At 43.0% G+C, this 17,886-nt stretch overlaps 1 protein-coding gene across 1 annotated transcript in view; it reads left to right on the top strand.

The window, feature by feature from the left end:
* Nucleotides 1–16,930, top strand: part of LOC144608261 (uncharacterized) — a 30,424-nt gene extending 13,494 nt beyond the window's left edge. The window contains exon 4 of the mRNA XM_078425861.1: nucleotides 16,551–16,930. Coding sequence (XP_078281987.1) covers nucleotides 16,551–16,787 — 237 coding nt within the window. The 3' untranslated portion in view covers nucleotides 16,788–16,930. The remainder of the gene's footprint in view (nucleotides 1–16,550) is intronic.
* The last annotated feature ends 956 nt before the right edge of the window (nucleotides 16,931–17,886 follow it).

The raw sequence follows: 17,886 nt of genomic DNA, 5'->3' as shown, positions 1-17,886 counted from the left end.
ACCTGATCTCCCGGTGGCTGAGCACTTCAACTCCCCCTCCCACTCCCAGTCTGACCTTTCTGTCATGGGCCTCCTCCAGTGCCATAGTGAGGCCCACCGGAAATTGGAGGAACAGCACCTCATATTTCGCTTGAGCAGCTTGCAGCCCAGCGGTATGAACATTGACTTCTCCAACTTTAGATAGTTCCTCTGTCCCTCTCTTCCCCTCCCCCTTCCCAGTTCTCCCTCTATCTTCCTGTCTCCACCTATATCCTTCCTTTGTCCCGCCCCCCTGACATCAGTCTGAAGAAGGGTCTCGACCCGAAACATCACCCATTCCTTCTCTCCTGACCTGCTGAGTTACTCCAGCATTTTGTGATACCTTCGATTTGTACTAGCATCTGCAGTTATTTTCCTACAGCATTGACAAAATATGAGTTGTTTCTAACAACCATATATATGTGATGACTTCTGAGAAATCGTGTCCTTTCTATATTTACATAAGTTTCCAGGGCCGAGGTTTTATATTTTTCTTTTTTACATCAAAACCTTTTCAGAAATAACATCAACTGGATTCACTTAATTGAGCATTGTTTAGTTTGAGTTTGTGATCTTGTGAAGGTGGTCAAGGGGTTAGGCCTTGTTGATTTGGTTTCTCCCCAGCATGCACTTGGTCCAAACATGGATGGTTACTTTTGTCGCCTTGTGGTGTCCAAAGGGTTTGGTCCAAGTGGCAACATATTTCTGGTTACACGGTGAGGATAACCATAACTGCCCATAAAGCCCTGTCCCAAGTTTAACTTTCTTTGACATTGAAAGATATCCCAAAACCATTAAAACATAACTATATACAGTAACCCCTCATTATTACTGATCTCTTTTGAATGGATTTTGGTTATAGCAGTCAGACCTACCGACCATCGCTGCCAGGTCAGGCTGCCGATGCCCTCCCCAGTCTGCCGACGCCTTCTCGGCTGCTTCCAGGCCACACCTGCCGCCACCACTGCTGACCCGTACCTGCACTCCGGCTGGCCATAACCAATGATCCTGCCACTCCTCTCCTTTCCGCTGGCTGCCAGCAGGCCAGGTCTGTCAACACAACTGGATTCCAGGCCCAGTTCCAGACAGAGAAGTCTGAAAAAGAGTCTTGGCCCAAACCATCACCTATCCATGTTCTCTAGAGGTAACTGACCTGCTGAGTTACTCCAGCACTTTGTGTCCTTGCGTGTATTAGCCAGCATCCGCAGATCTTTGTTTCTACAACATGTGCAATGATACTCTATTACTGGGTAATCCTTTACTCGGTTACAGCGGACAATCGGCAATAACGGACACCATTCTCCTCTCTATGGTCCGTTATAATCATGGTTTACTGTATATAAAAAATCTAAAACAATGGGAAGTAATTAAACAACACAAACGTATTTCCCTGGGTCGAACGCTAAGTGTTGGAGTAACTTGGCAGCATGTCTTCAGATTCCAGAATCTGCAGTTCCTTGTGTCTTAAAACTTCTTATCCTTTTTGTCCAAATCCCCATAACCTTAATTGAAATCACTGAGGCCTTGGAACCCACAACTTTCAACCTGCTAGCAAAGAAAGCTGATGGATTTAATGCCCAGAATCCAATGCAAGTCTGGGATTTCTATGTTTGACAATACATGCACGATATTCCAAGACTTAATGATTTTTAAAGAGCCAAACTTAATGCACAGAGTAGGCGAATCGAGGACAAGAGGACATAGCTTTAAGGTGAAGGGGAAAGGATTTAATAGGAATCTGAGGGGTACCTTTTTCACACAAAGGGTAAAGGGGTAAGGGGTATGGATCAAGTTGCCAGAGGAGGTAGTTGAGGCAGGGACTATCCCAACATTTAAGAAACAGACAGGTACATGGATACAACAGGTTTGGAGGGATTCGGCCCAAATATGAACAGGTAAGACTTGTGCAGCTGGGACATGTTGGCTGGTGTGGGCAAGTTGGGCCGAAGGGCCTGTTTCCACTCTGTATCACTCTTTGACACTATGACTCTAACCATTGGTTTTAGAATTACTAGCATCAGCTGATGGTATCCATGCAACAAGGGTCAGTTTAATGTCTCATCGTGTAGCTGATCATTTGTCAGGTCCCAGCTGAAATCTAAAAGGAGTTTGTTCATTGGAGGTTGTATAACCTGCTGTTTTAAACAGCACCAAATCTTTGCTGTAAGTGTAAATATGTCCATAAAGAACTGCTACACAGAGGGATGCAGAGGTCGAACTAGCACTGGGCAATTCCTGTGCCAGTCTACAGATGGTATTTAAGAACTGAAGAAAACATTGGGGAAATTTAGAAATGATTGAGTAATAACAAACGGCCCTGTACTGTGCCAGAACACTGGAAGCAATCACCTGAGTGACATTAGCCAGGAATTTGTGGGAGCATAAAACACTAAATGTTACATGGAAGGTAAGAACATTGCTTGTTGAAAGCCCAAATGATTTAGCTCAATACATCTCACCACAAATCAGTGAATATCAATAGCAACAGCAATTAGATGTAATTTGCAGCTGGAGCATGATTTTATATGAAAAATTGCCAAGGAAGCAGGAAATGTTTTGTGGATGAATCTAAGTAATTTCATATTACTTGCCCAAAATACAAATTTTTCATAGTGCCTGTCACATTAGGTATGAGCTGTAAATTCCAAGAAATCTTTGTAATCACTGTAAGTACACCTTCAGCCCTTTATTTTAGTCCTTAATTTTTGACAAAAACATAAACCTTTCACTCACATTAACAGTAAAACAAAGCCGAAAATAGCTCATTTCCATTTGACAACATCCCAATAAAATGGTAATTTTGCCATGTAATCTACCTAAGTAGTGCTTATGTATATTTGTAAGTGCATGTATATGAAATTCTGCACTTACAAACACTATTGCTTACTATACCGAGTGCAGAAGCACATAAATTATGGCTTGGAACGGCAGAATAGTGTTTAGCACGATGACACAAACGGCAGAGCTGGCCTCTGATTTGCACTCAACCAAAAATGGCACACTTGGTGAATTATCCATGAGCTGTGCTGTCCCTAAACACACAGCCTACATATTGATGCTTTATTTCACTTTATGCTGGGGCACAGAAAATCATCTTTGTTAAACTAAAGAATACTTAGAAATTGCAACTCAACACAATCAGTTCTTTTAACTATTAAGCCAGATTAACATGAAGAACTTTAGTCCCCTCTTTTCTTAAAGTATCCTGATTTTTGATTAGTGAGGGATCAGGAGTTATGGGAGAAGACAGGAGAATGGGTTTGAGAGGAAAAGATAGATCAGCCATGATTGAATGGTGGAGTAGACTTGATGGACCGAATGGCATAATTCTGCTCCTAGAACTTATGAACTGATGACATTGTTACAATACAGAAAAAGAATCCGAACCAACAATTCAATTCATCAAGGCGAAAACAAGCCATCTGTTTTAAACCAACTAGTTATTTTGAACCTAGAACATCGGCACAAACTTTGTTATGTCAGTTGGTGCACTGCAAAGTGTATCCATGCGGCTATTTTATCTGTAGGATCTACTGCCTTCAAATGATTTTCAAAGGAGGATTTATGGACAGAACAAATTAGTTCATCCCCTGTTTTGTTAACTGCACCCTCCCTGTTAAAAAAATCCTGTTGAGATAGGATGCAAAGAATGTGAGAAAGGGACAAAGACATCTCTTGTTCCAGCAGCTGCACAGAATCTTAGACAAATTATATATCAGAAAAAATATTAAGAATGAATTGTGTACCACTGCAGGTTTAAGAGAGTTTGCCATTTTACGCGTTGCGGTGCTGCTTATTTTAGTCCAAGTTCAAGAAGGCGGCTTACACTAACTTCAAAAGGCACAATTAGGGAGGGACAATAAATGTTGCCTTTGTCAGCCACAGCTACATCCTGTAAAGATAGTTTAAAAAAACAGCACGTAAACCAATTAATAGTCTGCAGACCCCAGAATAAAACTAATCTACATCATTATTACAAAATACAACATATCGTGTAATGCAACACAGAAATTGCCCCTTTGCGCATCTACATGAATCCTATTTTGTCACATAGACACGGCATAGAAGGATACAATCTTATTTAACTGTCTGTTTAAATGCCTCTTAAATATTGTGATTAGACCATCATCTCAACAGGTTAACCACATTCTTATTTTTTTTAAACGTTCCCCTGAAATCCCTTTAAAACTCCTTCCTCTCACTTTCAACCAGCACCCTTTATTTTTGATACTTCAACCAAGGGATCTATCTATGCCTCCCATAATCTCAATGCCTCCGCCTCCTTTGCTCCAGGGGAAAAAACCCCAGCCTATACAATCTCCCAATAACCTGCAATCAAGGAAACATCATGGTGCACCTCCGTGGGACGCTCTCCAGCACAATTGCATCCTTCCAACCAGAACTACACACAATACTCCAGGTGTTGTCCAACCAGTATTTTGTAAAGTTGCAATATAACATTCCAACTGTTATATTCTATGCCCTGACCTTTGAAGGTAAGCATACCATTGCCCTTCTACACCACCCTATTGACTTGTTTTGCCACTTTCAGAGAACTGTAAACTTGAATCCCACGCCCTATTTTTTCATCACCTTTCCTTCGTGACCTAATATGTATGGTATATCTCATTCCCCATCACCTCGCAATTGGCACAAGTCAGAATTAATTTCCATCTGCCAACGCCCTAGCCAGTTTCCTTCCAATTTATATCTTGCTGCAGCCTTCTGCGACCGTCCTCACAACAACCACAACAATGTTTGTGCCACCTGTAATTGTATTTTCAACTATTTCAACATTGTGGCCTAACCTATGCACCCTGGCAGTGTGTTCAATAGACAATAGGTGCAGGAGGAGGCCATTCGGCCCTTCGAGCCAGCACCGCCATCCAATGTGATCATGGTTGATCATTCTCAATCAGTACCCCGTTCCTGCCTTCTCCCCATACCCCCTGACTCCGCTATCCTTAAGAGCTCTATCCAGCTCTCTCTTGAATGCATTCAGAGAATTGGCCTCCACTGTCTTCTGAGGCAGAGAATTCCACAGATTCACAACTCTCTGACTGAAAAAGTTTTTCCTCATCTCAGTTCTAAATGGCCTACCCCTTATTCTTAAACTGTGGCCCCTTGTTCTGGACTCCCCCAACATTGGGAACACGTTTCCTGCTTCTAACGTGTCCAACCCCTTAATAATCTTATACGTTTCGATGTTCCAGGCACCCAGCACTCTTCATGTCAAAATTACATGGCCCACACATCTCCTTGCCCACTCTCACTTTAAAGCTTTTACATTTCTATCCTGGGAGTAAGATTCTGACTGTCTGTCCTATTTATGCCTCTCATAATTTTATAATCTCCCCTCAACCTCTGACACTCCAGAGAGAACAATCCATGTTCTTGTCGCTTATAGCCTCTAATCCAGGCAACACCCCGGTCATCCTCTTCCGCATTCTTTCCAAGGCCTTCACATCCTTTCTGTAATGGGCGATCCAAGCTGCACATGATACTCCAAATGCCGACCAAATCAAACTTTTATAAAGCTTTAACGTGACTTCCTGCCCTTACTGTAAACTTAAAGCTTCAACTGATGAAGGGATGCTGACCATACGCCTTCTTTACCTCGCTATCTACTTGTGTTGCCACCTTCAGCGAGCTATGGACTTAGCCCTAAGATCCCTGATATTTCTGGTTTAATGGGAAATGCCAAAAATGGGAATAAGCCCATTTTCTCCAGCAGTGCAGAAGGTAAACACTAGCAGCTGTCATAATGGATGTTCTTCCTCCTTCTTTGAATAGGTTACAAGTAAATGTTTTCTCAGGGAACCTGTTTTGCATGATACACTTTGTGTTGGTTTAAAAGTGTGATTGATAGACTCTTAAAAGACTGTCGGGTATCATTAAATGGAAACACTCTTTTCCAACATTCTTGGGTAATTAAATAAGTCCAGGAGGTGATTATCCTTACCAAGAGTCACTGAACAAGTGGACCTTACTGGAAAAAGCGTGCTGGGGTAACTCAGTGGGTCAAGTAGCATCTCTGGATAACATGGACAGATGGCATTTCCAGCAGATTTCTTTCAATGCTTTGACAGGATTATTACTGCTCCAGGTATTAATCTGTCAGATATCTTGCAGGAGAAAATGCCCAATGCAGCAGTAACAAAGACTGGCCACACTAGCATATTAAGTACATGTGGAGAGTTTAATAATATTAATCCTGAAGTACCAATTGGAAATGAAAATATGTCCATAAATTCCTAGTTCCCCACAATTCCTTACAATTCTTTTTTCTCCCCATGTAAGCCATATGCTCTTCTGGGAATGCCGAGGATCCTATTTTCTCTCATTTATTTGGAAATAGTAAAGATGAATGTGTGGAAATGTATGGATTTGCCAGCTAATTGATGAATGGGGAAAATTATCTTGAGTTCTCCAAAATTGAAAGTAAAAAAAACAAGTCAAAATAAATTGCAGAATTCTCAGGCAAACATGGGTGGCATGAAAGTTGCAGGCTGGCAACACCCATGATGTGAAATATTCAATGAAATCAGATTGAATAAATATTCAGTGTTAATGACTTCTGCTTGCCCTAAGCACAGTCTCATTCTTGATGTCTAAATCATGTGCTTGAAAATGCCGTGCAAAGCAAATCAGGTGGTAAACCTTCCCTTCCCAGTTTTACTATCACTTCGCCTGTGGGTAGGCTCATATAAATTACCATTGTACGTACATCTGTTCAAAACTACCAAAACAAATTACCTGCCAATAAAGGAAGGTTAAAACAAGGTGCTTCAGGATATAAGCTAGGTGGGACATAACCACAGTTTCTGGCATACCGAGGAGTAATTCGTCAAAGTTCTAATAATGACAGGTACAGAACAGTTGTTGCCAATTGAAACATATGTGCTTACTGTTGGTGCCAGTTGAGTTCAATGCCTTGACTAGTACAGGATGAAAAGATCCTTTAAAACAGATATGACATGACAATGGATTACTTGCTCTCAATAGATTAAACAGTGCAAAACATAGTTAAAAGACAAATAGAAACAAGGAACTGCAGGTGCTGGTTTACAAAAACAGACACAAAGTATTGGAGTAACACAGCAGGTCAGGCAGATGCTTTGTGCCTTTTTTTATGGTTAAAAGACAGTTTCCTAAAACCACTAAGAACTTTATTGAAAATTCCCTGGCAGCTGATAGAGTTGCTCTCTCACAGCACCAGAGACCCGGATATGATCCAGACCTTGGGTGCTATATGTGTGGAGTTGACACGTTCTGCCTTTGAGCTCATGGATTTCCTCCTGCATCCCAAAGATATGCAGGTTTGTAGGTTAATCTCCCTCTGAAGTTGCTCCTAGTGTAGGGAGTTGATGAGAAAGTGGAATAACATAGAATGACTATGAATGGGTGATCGATTTTCGGACTGGACTCACTGGGCCGAAAAGCCTATATCCACGCTGCATCTCGAAGCTAAACATTGCAAAAGATCTAAAATGTGGTAAAGCATTCTACCGAGGTATTGATTTCTTTCTGAGGGGATTGTAGTAGCAGCATAAATAACATGTCCTGGTTGTTTGTCCAAAACAATGGAACAAATTGTGCCGAACTGAGTCCACCACCTGGTATTGCTCCCCACCATTCTCTCTAGACCTATATTTGGACCACGTGCAGAGAGTCTCCCTTTGCTTACAGGCCTTCGCAGTGGCAACCAGGGGAGAGACCTGGATAGCAGCTGCACTGTTGGCAGCATTTTCTGGGACAACTTACAACAACTGGGACTTAAAAATGGCGCCAAACTGGCAACTCGTATACTGTGTAGGAAGGAACTGCAGATGCCGGTTTAAATCGAAGATAGACACAAAATGCTGGAGTAACTCAGCGGGACAGACAGCATTTCTGGAGAGAAGGAATGGGTAACGTTTTGGGTCGAGACCCTTCTTCAGACTGAAGAAATAAAGTACCAAAACAAAGTTCCATGCCATACCATTGTGCAGCGACCCTGCCCGAAATATCCTGAGCCATCGGCAAAACGGGAGGCAGGGCTTTGCTGGCTGTGAAAACCTTAAGGAGTTTTAAGTTTAGGAATTGCTCTAACTCGGAGACATATCTCTTTATTAATGCATTCATTCATTCATTCATTCACGGGACAAAGATAACTCTGGCCATGGTGTCATTTATTGTTGATCCCTTCTGAACCAAACTGAGAACACAGTTGTGAATCAACCAAGTAGTATAAGAAAATAACTGCAGATGCTGGTACAAATCCCATCAGTCTGAAGAAGGGTCTCGACCCGAAACGTCACCCATTCCTTCTCTCCCGAGATGCTGCCTGACCTGCTGAGTTACTCCAGCATTTTGTGAATCAACCAAACTTGGTCAGATTGAATAACAACAGCAAATTTCCTTCCCTGAAGGACGTTGGTGAACCTGATGGTTTCTTCCAACAGTCCGGGAGATTTGTAGTGATAGGCGCTGAGATTAGGTTTAAAACTTTTTTTTAATTACATCAAAGCAAGTTGGAAAAAAGACAAAATTACAGCAGCTGAAAATCTGAACTCGAAGTAGAAATTCTGTTACACAGTAGGTTTGACAGCATCTATAATTACAAATACTGCCTGACATGCTGAATATCAGTATTTTCTGCTTTTATTAAAATTGTGACTTAATCTTCCCTGTGTAGAAAGAAGGAACTACATATGCTGATTTACAAAAAAGGACACAAAGTGCTGGAGTAATTCTGTGGGGTCGGGCAGCATCCCTAAAGAACATGGAGAGGCGACGTTTTGATCTGAATAAAGGTCCAGATCTGAAACGTCGCCTATCCTGGTTCTCCAGGGTTGCTGTCTGACCCACAGAGTTACTCCAGCACTTTGTGACTTAACCTTCCCTTTGATGGCTTCTTATCTGTACCATACAAACTCCAGTGAAAACAACAGGGTCTGGATTCTCCACCATATCTCAAAGATAGGGGGGGGTGGGGGGGGGGGGTGGTTTTCCAGGATAATTCTCCAATCCCAGCAAGTCTGCTCACGTGCAATATCCGGACAGATTTGGTTCACCGGATCCATCAGAAGGTCCTGCCCTAGCATGTAGCCGACCAGAGCCTAGCTAAGTCAGAATGACTGCATGCCAGTAGTGTAGTTCTAGCGACAGACAGTAGAATTCAAGCCAATAATTATAAAATAACACATCTTCAGATGCCGTCTGTTGTGTTTCTTTCTTTCCATTTGCTTGTATCCACCCACACTGCTTTTATTTTTAATTATTTCCTCAACCCCATCATTTGAGTGTCATCAGATGAGCTGAGTGATGGGAGCTGAACTCCATAGTCACTGGTTAAATGCTGAAACTAAATAACAACAGGTTCCTGATTCTCTCATTAAGTTCATTAAGTGTTGATAATAGAGTGAATTGCACTTCAAATGTCGATGAAAGCTAATGTTTTTGAAAGTGATAAAAGTGATCTTTGTCATTATATATAGATCCTAGTAATTTCATCAGGGCGTACAGCATGGAACCAAGCCCTTTGGCCTCCAGGTCTATGCTGACCCGCAAACATCCTTTATATTGAATCCACACTAATCCCAGATAAGGTCAATCTGTTCCCGTCCAAAGTTCATGCCAACAATCCAAGGCGGGTTTTTGCCTGATTGTCATAAAAACCCTTCATGTTCACCAGTATAATGGAACATAAGATAGTGCTGCTCAGAAACAGGTCCATGAATTCCATTTTGAAGATGGAATTTAAACTAATCTCCTCAGCCTGCATGTGATCCATATGACTCGATACCCTACAATCCGTGCTTCTCTAAAAGCCTCTTAGAGGCCACTATTGTATCTGCTGACACTCATCCCTGGCAGCACATTGCAGGCATCTACCACTTTCTGTGCCCTGCCCAGTTTAGTTTAGTTTATTGTCTGTACCGAGGTACAGTGAAAAGCTCTTGTTGCGTACTCTCCAGTCAGCAGAAAGACAATACAGTACATGATTATAAACATTCTTCCTCTGATCTTAAAGCTATGCCCTCTAGGCTTAAACATTTCCACCTGGGAAAAAGGTTCTGACTGACTACCTTATCTATGCTTCTCATGATTATATAATTTCTCTCAAGTTTCCCTTCAGCCTCCGATGCTACAGAGAAAACAATCCTAGTTTGTCCAATCGTTCCTTGTAGCTAATGCCCTCTAATCCAGGCAGCTTTGTGGTAAATATGTTCTGCACCCTCTCCAAAGCCTTCCATCCTTCATGTAATGGGGTGACCAGGTCCTCACACAATACTCCGAATGCGGCCTCACCAAAGTTTGATAAAACTGCAACAAAAATTGTTGATTTTGCTTCAGTATTCTCCAGAACGAAAAGAAAATGGTACAATCTACTCTCACATTTCAGTAATATTCTTTCGCACATTCAGGTAACAGACATGAATAAGTTGCTTATCCCCAGTGATGACCAAACGCACACAAGTGGCAAGCTCTCAAGGCAAGGTCAATCTATTCCTGTCTAAAGTATACGCCAAGAATCCAAAACCAGATTCTGCGTGATGTAGTTTTTATTAGACATTGATCAATGCCAATTGGCCTGTGCTTGTACATTTCTTAGCTCTCAGAGAAACATAATCTGTGCTTCACCTTGCTTCCTTGTCAAATAACTGTGGGTTTGTAACAGGGATCAAAAAATACTAAAGTAGACAGGTCACAAGATAGATCTTTTTTATCATAATCATAATCATATTTTATTAACCAAGTATGTTTTGCAACACGAGGAATTTGATTTGCCATGCAGTCATACCAATAAAAAGCAACAAAACACACAAAATACATTTTAACATAAACATCCACCACAGTGACTCCTCCACATTCCTCACTTTAATGGAAGGTGAAAAAAAAGTTCAATCTCTTCCCTTCTTTGTTCTCCCGCGGTCGGGGGCCTCGAGCCATCTGTTGACTGGACGATCTTGGCTCCTGCAGCCAGTGGTTGAGCCCTCCGTGTCGGGTCAATCAAGCTCCTGCATCGGGGGGGATCTCAGTCCCCCCACGCTGGGCGATCGGACCCCAGGTCGGGGCTAGTCGAACCTCCTGAGACTTTGGAGCTTCCCGACATCAGTCTCTACCCGAGACTGCGAGCTTCTCGATGATGAAATCTGTGGGCCGCAGTTGGAGCATCCCAGGCAAGGGATCGCAGGCTCCGATGGTGAGTCGACGGCCCCGCGGTGGGGCTCAAAGTCGGTCTCGAACAAGGCCGCCAGCTCCATGATGTTAGGCCGCAGAGCGGCTGGAGATACGATCCGGAAAACAATCGCATCTCCAGCAAGTTAAGAGATTTTTTTAAAAGTTTCCCCCGATCCCCTCCCCCAACCCCCACATAAAACAAACCAGAGAACATTAAGACATACTTTTAAAACAAACGAAAAATAACAAAAAAGACAAAAAGACAGACAGACTGTTGGCGAGGCTGCCATTGCTGACGGCGCCACCCAGTGATGTCTATTCAGAGGATGTCTATGAGAAATGGTTCTACACCATTTTTTTGTATCACAAATACTAGCTGCATTCAATGGGAAGCATTTGCTTTTGAGTCAAGAAGGTGTGGCTTCAAGTCCCGCTCCAGAAATTCAAGTTCAAGCTGATCCTCCCAGTGCAGCACTGAACGAGAGCGGCAATGTCCGAAGAACAGTCTTTTTGATGAGAGTCGAAATCAAGGCCCTGCCTGTTCCCTCAGGCAGACATTAAAGGTTCAAATGATGAAAATGAAAAATAGACTTTAGTTTAGATTGGATATACAGCATGAAAACAGGCCTTTCGGCCCACCAAGTGCATGCTGACCAACGATCACCCTTACACTAGTTCATATTAGGAACAATTTACAGAAGCCAATTAGCCTACAAACCTGAACGTAACGCGCCCGGAGAAAACTCACGCATTCACAGGGGGAACGTACAAACTCTGTGCAAACAACATCCGTAGTCAGGATCAAACCTGTGTCTCTGGCTCTGTAAGAACAGCAATTCTAATGCGTCACTGTGCCACTCCTGTTATTCTTGATGTCCTGTCCAATAATAATCAACAACGTAATGTAACCATAGGCAGAAACATGCAACATCATTTGCTAGTTTACGTTACAACAATTGCACCAGCCATTTCTGACAGTGGGGAGTACGCTAACAAGAACAAGAGATCAATAGATCACCTCGTCCATAAGGGGGAGGTCTTCTGTTCGAAGTAACCATAGAGAACATGGTTGCCAACATGGAGGACAAGAGACTGCAGGAATCTGGAGCAATGAATAATCTTGTTACTAACTAAATGTTATTAACATTATATTTCAAGAGTATGGGAGAGATTACTGATCAAGTTCAGGGGCAGGCGAAAATGGAATATCTTTTCTAAAATGGGGGCTGATCACCTCTCTTGACAGGGACTTCAGTTAGGTGCTACTGACACCAAATCACGAAGTTTTGGAGGATCTTAGCAGATCAGGCTGCATCTGTGAAAGGAATGGACAGGTGACATTTTGGGTTGGGACCCTTCTTTAGAACTACTGACAGCAAAGTACGAGGGCAATCTCGCTGAGGATTTTCAAGGCGGAGATAGACAGATCTGTGATTAGTAAGGGTGTAAAGGCCTATGGAGAGAAGTCAGGAGAATGGGGTTGAGGGGAAAGATAGATCAGCCATGATTGAATGGCAGAGTGGACTCGATGGGCTGAATGGCCTAATTCTGCTCCTGTGACTGATGAATTTATGACACGAGTGCAGTCTGAGTGGCTGCACTTTGCGGGGAAATCTGCATTGAAAACAAAAGGCTTTGTCTGCTCTGTTAGGCTGGAGGTCTGATTTGTGGGGTGGAGATTTTCAGTGAGGTCCTAGTGTGGCATGACATGTGGCACATAGCTGCTGGTGTGGGCTGAAATGAGCCTGAGGCTGGGAAATTGAGAATAATTATGTGGCCAAGGGCAGTTGTGCCTGAAAGCATCTTTTGCAAACCTCCGTTATCACTGAAGAGGAGTGCTAGGTCTAGACAAATGGCCATTGAAATGTCTTTAGTTTAGTTTAGTTTAGTTTAGTTTAGTTTAGAGATACAGCATGGAAACAGGCCCTTCGGCCCACCGAGTCCACGCTGACCATCGATCACCCGTTTACTAGTTCTATATTATCACACTTTCTCATCCACTCCCTACACACCAGAAGTAATTTAGAGAGGCCAATTAACCTACAAACCCACATACCTTTGGCATGTGGAATGAAACCGGAGCACACGGAGGAAACCCAAGCAATCACAGGGAGAATGTGCAAGCTCTACACAGACAGCACCACAGATGTGGATCGAACCCGGGTCTCTAACGCTGTGAGGCAGCAGCTCTACCCACCACGCCACTCTGCTGCCCCATGTTTCGATTACAGCAAGGTACTTGCAGAAGGAAGGAAGGATCATGGTTGAGGCTGACCAGGGAACAGAGTGAGCCCGGCAGCAATCTGACCTTGAAGGCAGGTTGATTGTGTTGGCCCTTTAACTAATGCTCAGCTTTAGTGTCAGTGGACGCTGGTTCTTCGACATCAGTTGATTCAAGGCCATGTGGTTGAACATCTTGCTGGAGATGTTTTGAATGTGTCACTGTTGTTGACATCATTGAGATAAGCTGATGCCAGAAAACAGTACCAGGGAACAAGTAGATTCCACTGCAGAATGAGCAAATGTCAGTGACTGGTGGAAGATACACAGAAATGTGCACTGAATTGTTTCATGCTACATTAACACAATTTTCCATTTCAAAACACTGAATTTCTCATCCCTGCACAGCCAAAATACTGGAGATGCTTAACAGATCAGACAGCATCAGTGGAGACTTCCTCATTAGCAGACCACAATCAGTACGAATTGGCAACAACACAGGAGCATCTCAAGGCTGTGTGCTCCCTGCTCTATGCACTCTATACCCATGTCTGTATGGCCAGACACAGCTCCAGCAACATCTTTAAATTTGTAGACGACACCACCATTGTTGGACGAATAACAGGTGATAATGAGTGAGAGTACACAAGGGAGATTGAAAATCTGAAAATCTGCCAGAACAACAATCTTCCTCTCAACATCAGCAAGACCACGGAGCTGATTAAGTGTGCAAGAAAGAACTGCAGATGCTGGTTTACACCAAAGTAAGACACAAAATGCTGGAGTAACTCAGCGGGTCAGGCAGCGTCTCTGGAGAAAAGGAATAGGTGATGTTTCAGGTCGAGACCCTTCATCAGACTCTGTTCATTACCTCAGTTTCATTTTCCATTGAAGCTACCTGACCTACTGAGTATTTCCTACATTTTATTTTGTAATAACTGAGTACTCCACTAATATACATAAAGCAAAGAACAGCATAGCACAGGAACAGGTTCTTCAGCCTGTGCCAAACACGATGGCAATTTAAACTAATCTCCTCTGCACATGATTCATATTCCCCTATTCACTGCCTATCCAAAAGTCTCTTAAACACCAGTATTGTATCTGCCTTCACACCACCCCTGGCACGTGTACATATAGTAAGCTTTAAACTCTTGGTTCCAGGCACAACAACACAGACTTCTATATTATTAATCCAGTAATATAGCCACAACAGCTCTCTTTGATATCAAAAGAAGTGGCAGTGATACATGCAGAAGTGCAAAATGAAGAATCGTTCAGTTGTGGTGACTGGCAAAAAGAGAGAGGCAAGATGGGATCAGTTCATACAAGGCCAAGATCAGGCATGGGGAAATTATCATAATATTTTAAAAGAGAAAGATTCGATCTCACCACAACTCCTGCAAAGTTTACATTTCTCTCTGCAGTTATTTTCCTTGTCTTTCGAGGCAGGAATATGTTAAAATAAATAGTATATTACTCTTTTTTTCTGCAAAGTAGTTCTGCTACCTTCCAGCCCAGGGATCCATCTTTGATCCTGACCTCGGGATTGATTGAACAATAGAGCATGGAAACAGGCCCTTTGGCAGATGCGGGTCCATGCCAACCATCAATCACCCATTCCCACTAGTTCTGTGTTAGGACAAAAGGACACAAATAGGAGTTATGGGTCAGGGTCAGGCAGCACCTCTGGAGAACATGGATACATTATGTTTCGGGTCGAGGCCCTTCTTCAGATTGATTGTAGGGAGGGGTAAGAAAGCTGGAAAAGAGGAGAAGCAAGACAAAGAATGGCAGGTCAAAGGTCAACATATGCAAGTGGGGGGAGTAGTGATAGGCTGAAGGTTGGAACAAATGCTAGAGATAAGAAGGGAAGGTGTGAGAGGGTGAGTTGCAGGAAATGAGAAGAGGGAGAATGGGACTCCACCAAATGTCACCATCCATGATATCCCACTTTCGCATCCACTCCTTACACACGAGGAGCAATTTATATTGGGCCAATTAATCTACAAACCCACATGTCTTTGGGTTGTGGGAGGAAACCAGAGCACCTGGAGAAAACCCACACGGTCACAGGGAGAACGTTCAAATTCCACACAGAGAGCACCCGAGGTCACGATCGAAGCCGGGTCTCTGGCACCAAGAGACAGCAGGTCACAGATAATAGATTACCTTTTACTCCCACATCTGAAAGACTGGTAGTTTATTTGTTGACTGCAAGGGCCAGGAAACGAGCGGGCAAGATCATCTCTGACCCCTCTCACCCTGGCCACAAACTCTTTGGAGCACTTCCCTCTGGAAGGCGACTCCGGACTGCCAAAGCAGCCACCGCCAGACATGAAAACATCTTTTTTCCACGAGCAGTAGCTCTACTCAAGAACCAAAAGTCTCTTTTTGCTCTGGTTTATTTCACTCACATGTTTGAACCGTAATGTTGTATTCTTGATGTTTTAATGTTTTATGCTTTATTCAAAATTGTATACTGTATGTTTGTGTTGTTGCTTGTGAGCAGAGCACCAAGGCACATTCCTTGTATGTGTATGTACTTGGCCAATAAACGTATTAATAATATATTCCTTTATTCGTCCCACACGAGGGAATTTTACAATTATTCATTCATTCATTCATTCATTCATTCATTCAATTACCCCTTGGTGTCAGTTAATGGCAGGAGGAATTGGAAAATAATTAATGAGCATGTGTGGAGGAGGGTGAGGTGCAGCAAAAGAGAAGAGGGAGAATGGGACTCATGGCATGGATATGATGGACCAAATGTCACCTTCTGTGTCATTACACAGTTTAAGAATAAGGGGTAGGCCATTTAGAACGGAGATAAGGAAAAACATTTTCAGTCAGAGAGTTGTGAATCTGTGGAATTCTCTGCCTCAGAAGGCAGTGGAGGCCAATTCTCTGAATGCATTCAAGAGAGAGCTAGATAGAGCTCTTAAGGATAGCGGAGTCAGGGGGTATGGGGAGAAGGCAGGAACGGGGTACTGATTGAGAATGATCAACCACGATCACATTGAATGGTGGTGCTGGCTCGAAGGGCCGAATGGCCTCCTCCTGCACCTATTGTCTATTGTCTATTAGAAGATATGGCTAACTTTTTTATTTTTGCACTTCCCTTTGTTTTTTTGCCTCTTCAGGCTTTGTCTGCCGTGACTGCACGGTGTTGTTACAATTATCCTCCCGCTACACTGCGGGCACTGGGCGATGTCTTCAATGCTGCCTCTGGGACCCTCCTCCTTTCGAACATCACCCTTGAAACAATGGAGGAAGGTTCGTTCAACGAGGGAGCTGCGAACTTGAGCACTATCATTGCTGACGAGCACAGGTGGGAGGGTCCAAATGTACTGAGATGTGCAGAGGATCCAGTCTGTTAATGGTTGTGAATTGTAAACTGGTGTCCCCTCTTAATATGCTAATTGAAGATAGGTTGCTCAGCAACCTACCGCACATAAAAATGTGGGTTTATCAATTATTCCATTTGTTACATTTTATCCTCTTCACCTATTATATTATTAGATTAAAGGCACATTAAATTGCTATAAAATGTTTATTCTTTAAGAGGCCATCTGGGGACAGGTTCTTTTCAGTATAATGCTCTTGGTATCATGCAGCGAACAGGAATGGCAAGCTGAGGGAAGAATCACACGACTTCCTGCCAACCTGTACCGTGAAACTGAGAACAGTACAGCACAGGAACAGGCTCTTCGGCCCACTATGTCCGTGCCGAACATGGCGCCAAAACAATCTAATCTCCTCTGCCTGCATGGATCCATACCCCTCCATTCCCTGCATATCCATGTGCTTATCTAAAAGTGTAAGAAGGAACTGCAGTTTAAACCGAAGGTAGACACAAAATGCTGGAGTAACTCAGCAGGACAGGCAGCATCTCTGGAGAGAAAGAATGGGTGACGTTTCAAACTCTGAAGAAGGGATTCGACTCCAAATGTCACCCATTCCTTCTCTCCAGAGATACTGCCTGTCCTGTTGAGTTACTCCAGCATTTTGTGTGTATCTTCTGCCTATCTAAACGCCTCTTAAATGGTAAAATTGTCCCTAGAGAAGGATGATGGTGGTGTATGGGGATCGCTGGTCAGCACATACTCAGTAGGGCAAAGGGCCTGTTTCTGCACTATATCTCTAAACTAAACTATACTAAACTAAACTAAAGTGACTAAATATTTGATGAAGGGTCTTTGACATAACACATTAATTCTGCTCACCCTCTGTGGATGCTGCCTTACCTGCTGAGTATTTCCAGCATTTTTTATTGGACTGGCGTATTTGTAAATAGACACAAATGGTGAGAATATGAGATACTTTTGCTGTCAACCGTGCCATGACAATGTTGGAACCATTATGAATCTCTGGTGTCCGTTGTTGCTGAGGCAATAGGCAGAGGGTTTGAAACTTTTCTGGCGCTACTTTCTACAACATAAAAATCTCCTCTAATGGAAGAGAAAGAAAGCCCTGTTT

Source organism: Rhinoraja longicauda, chromosome 31 (assembly GCF_053455715.1).
Source record: "Rhinoraja longicauda isolate Sanriku21f chromosome 31, sRhiLon1.1, whole genome shotgun sequence".
Lineage (NCBI taxonomy): Eukaryota > Metazoa > Chordata > Chondrichthyes > Rajiformes > Arhynchobatidae > Rhinoraja > Rhinoraja longicauda.
This window is presented reverse-complemented; position numbering and strand designations above follow the sequence as displayed.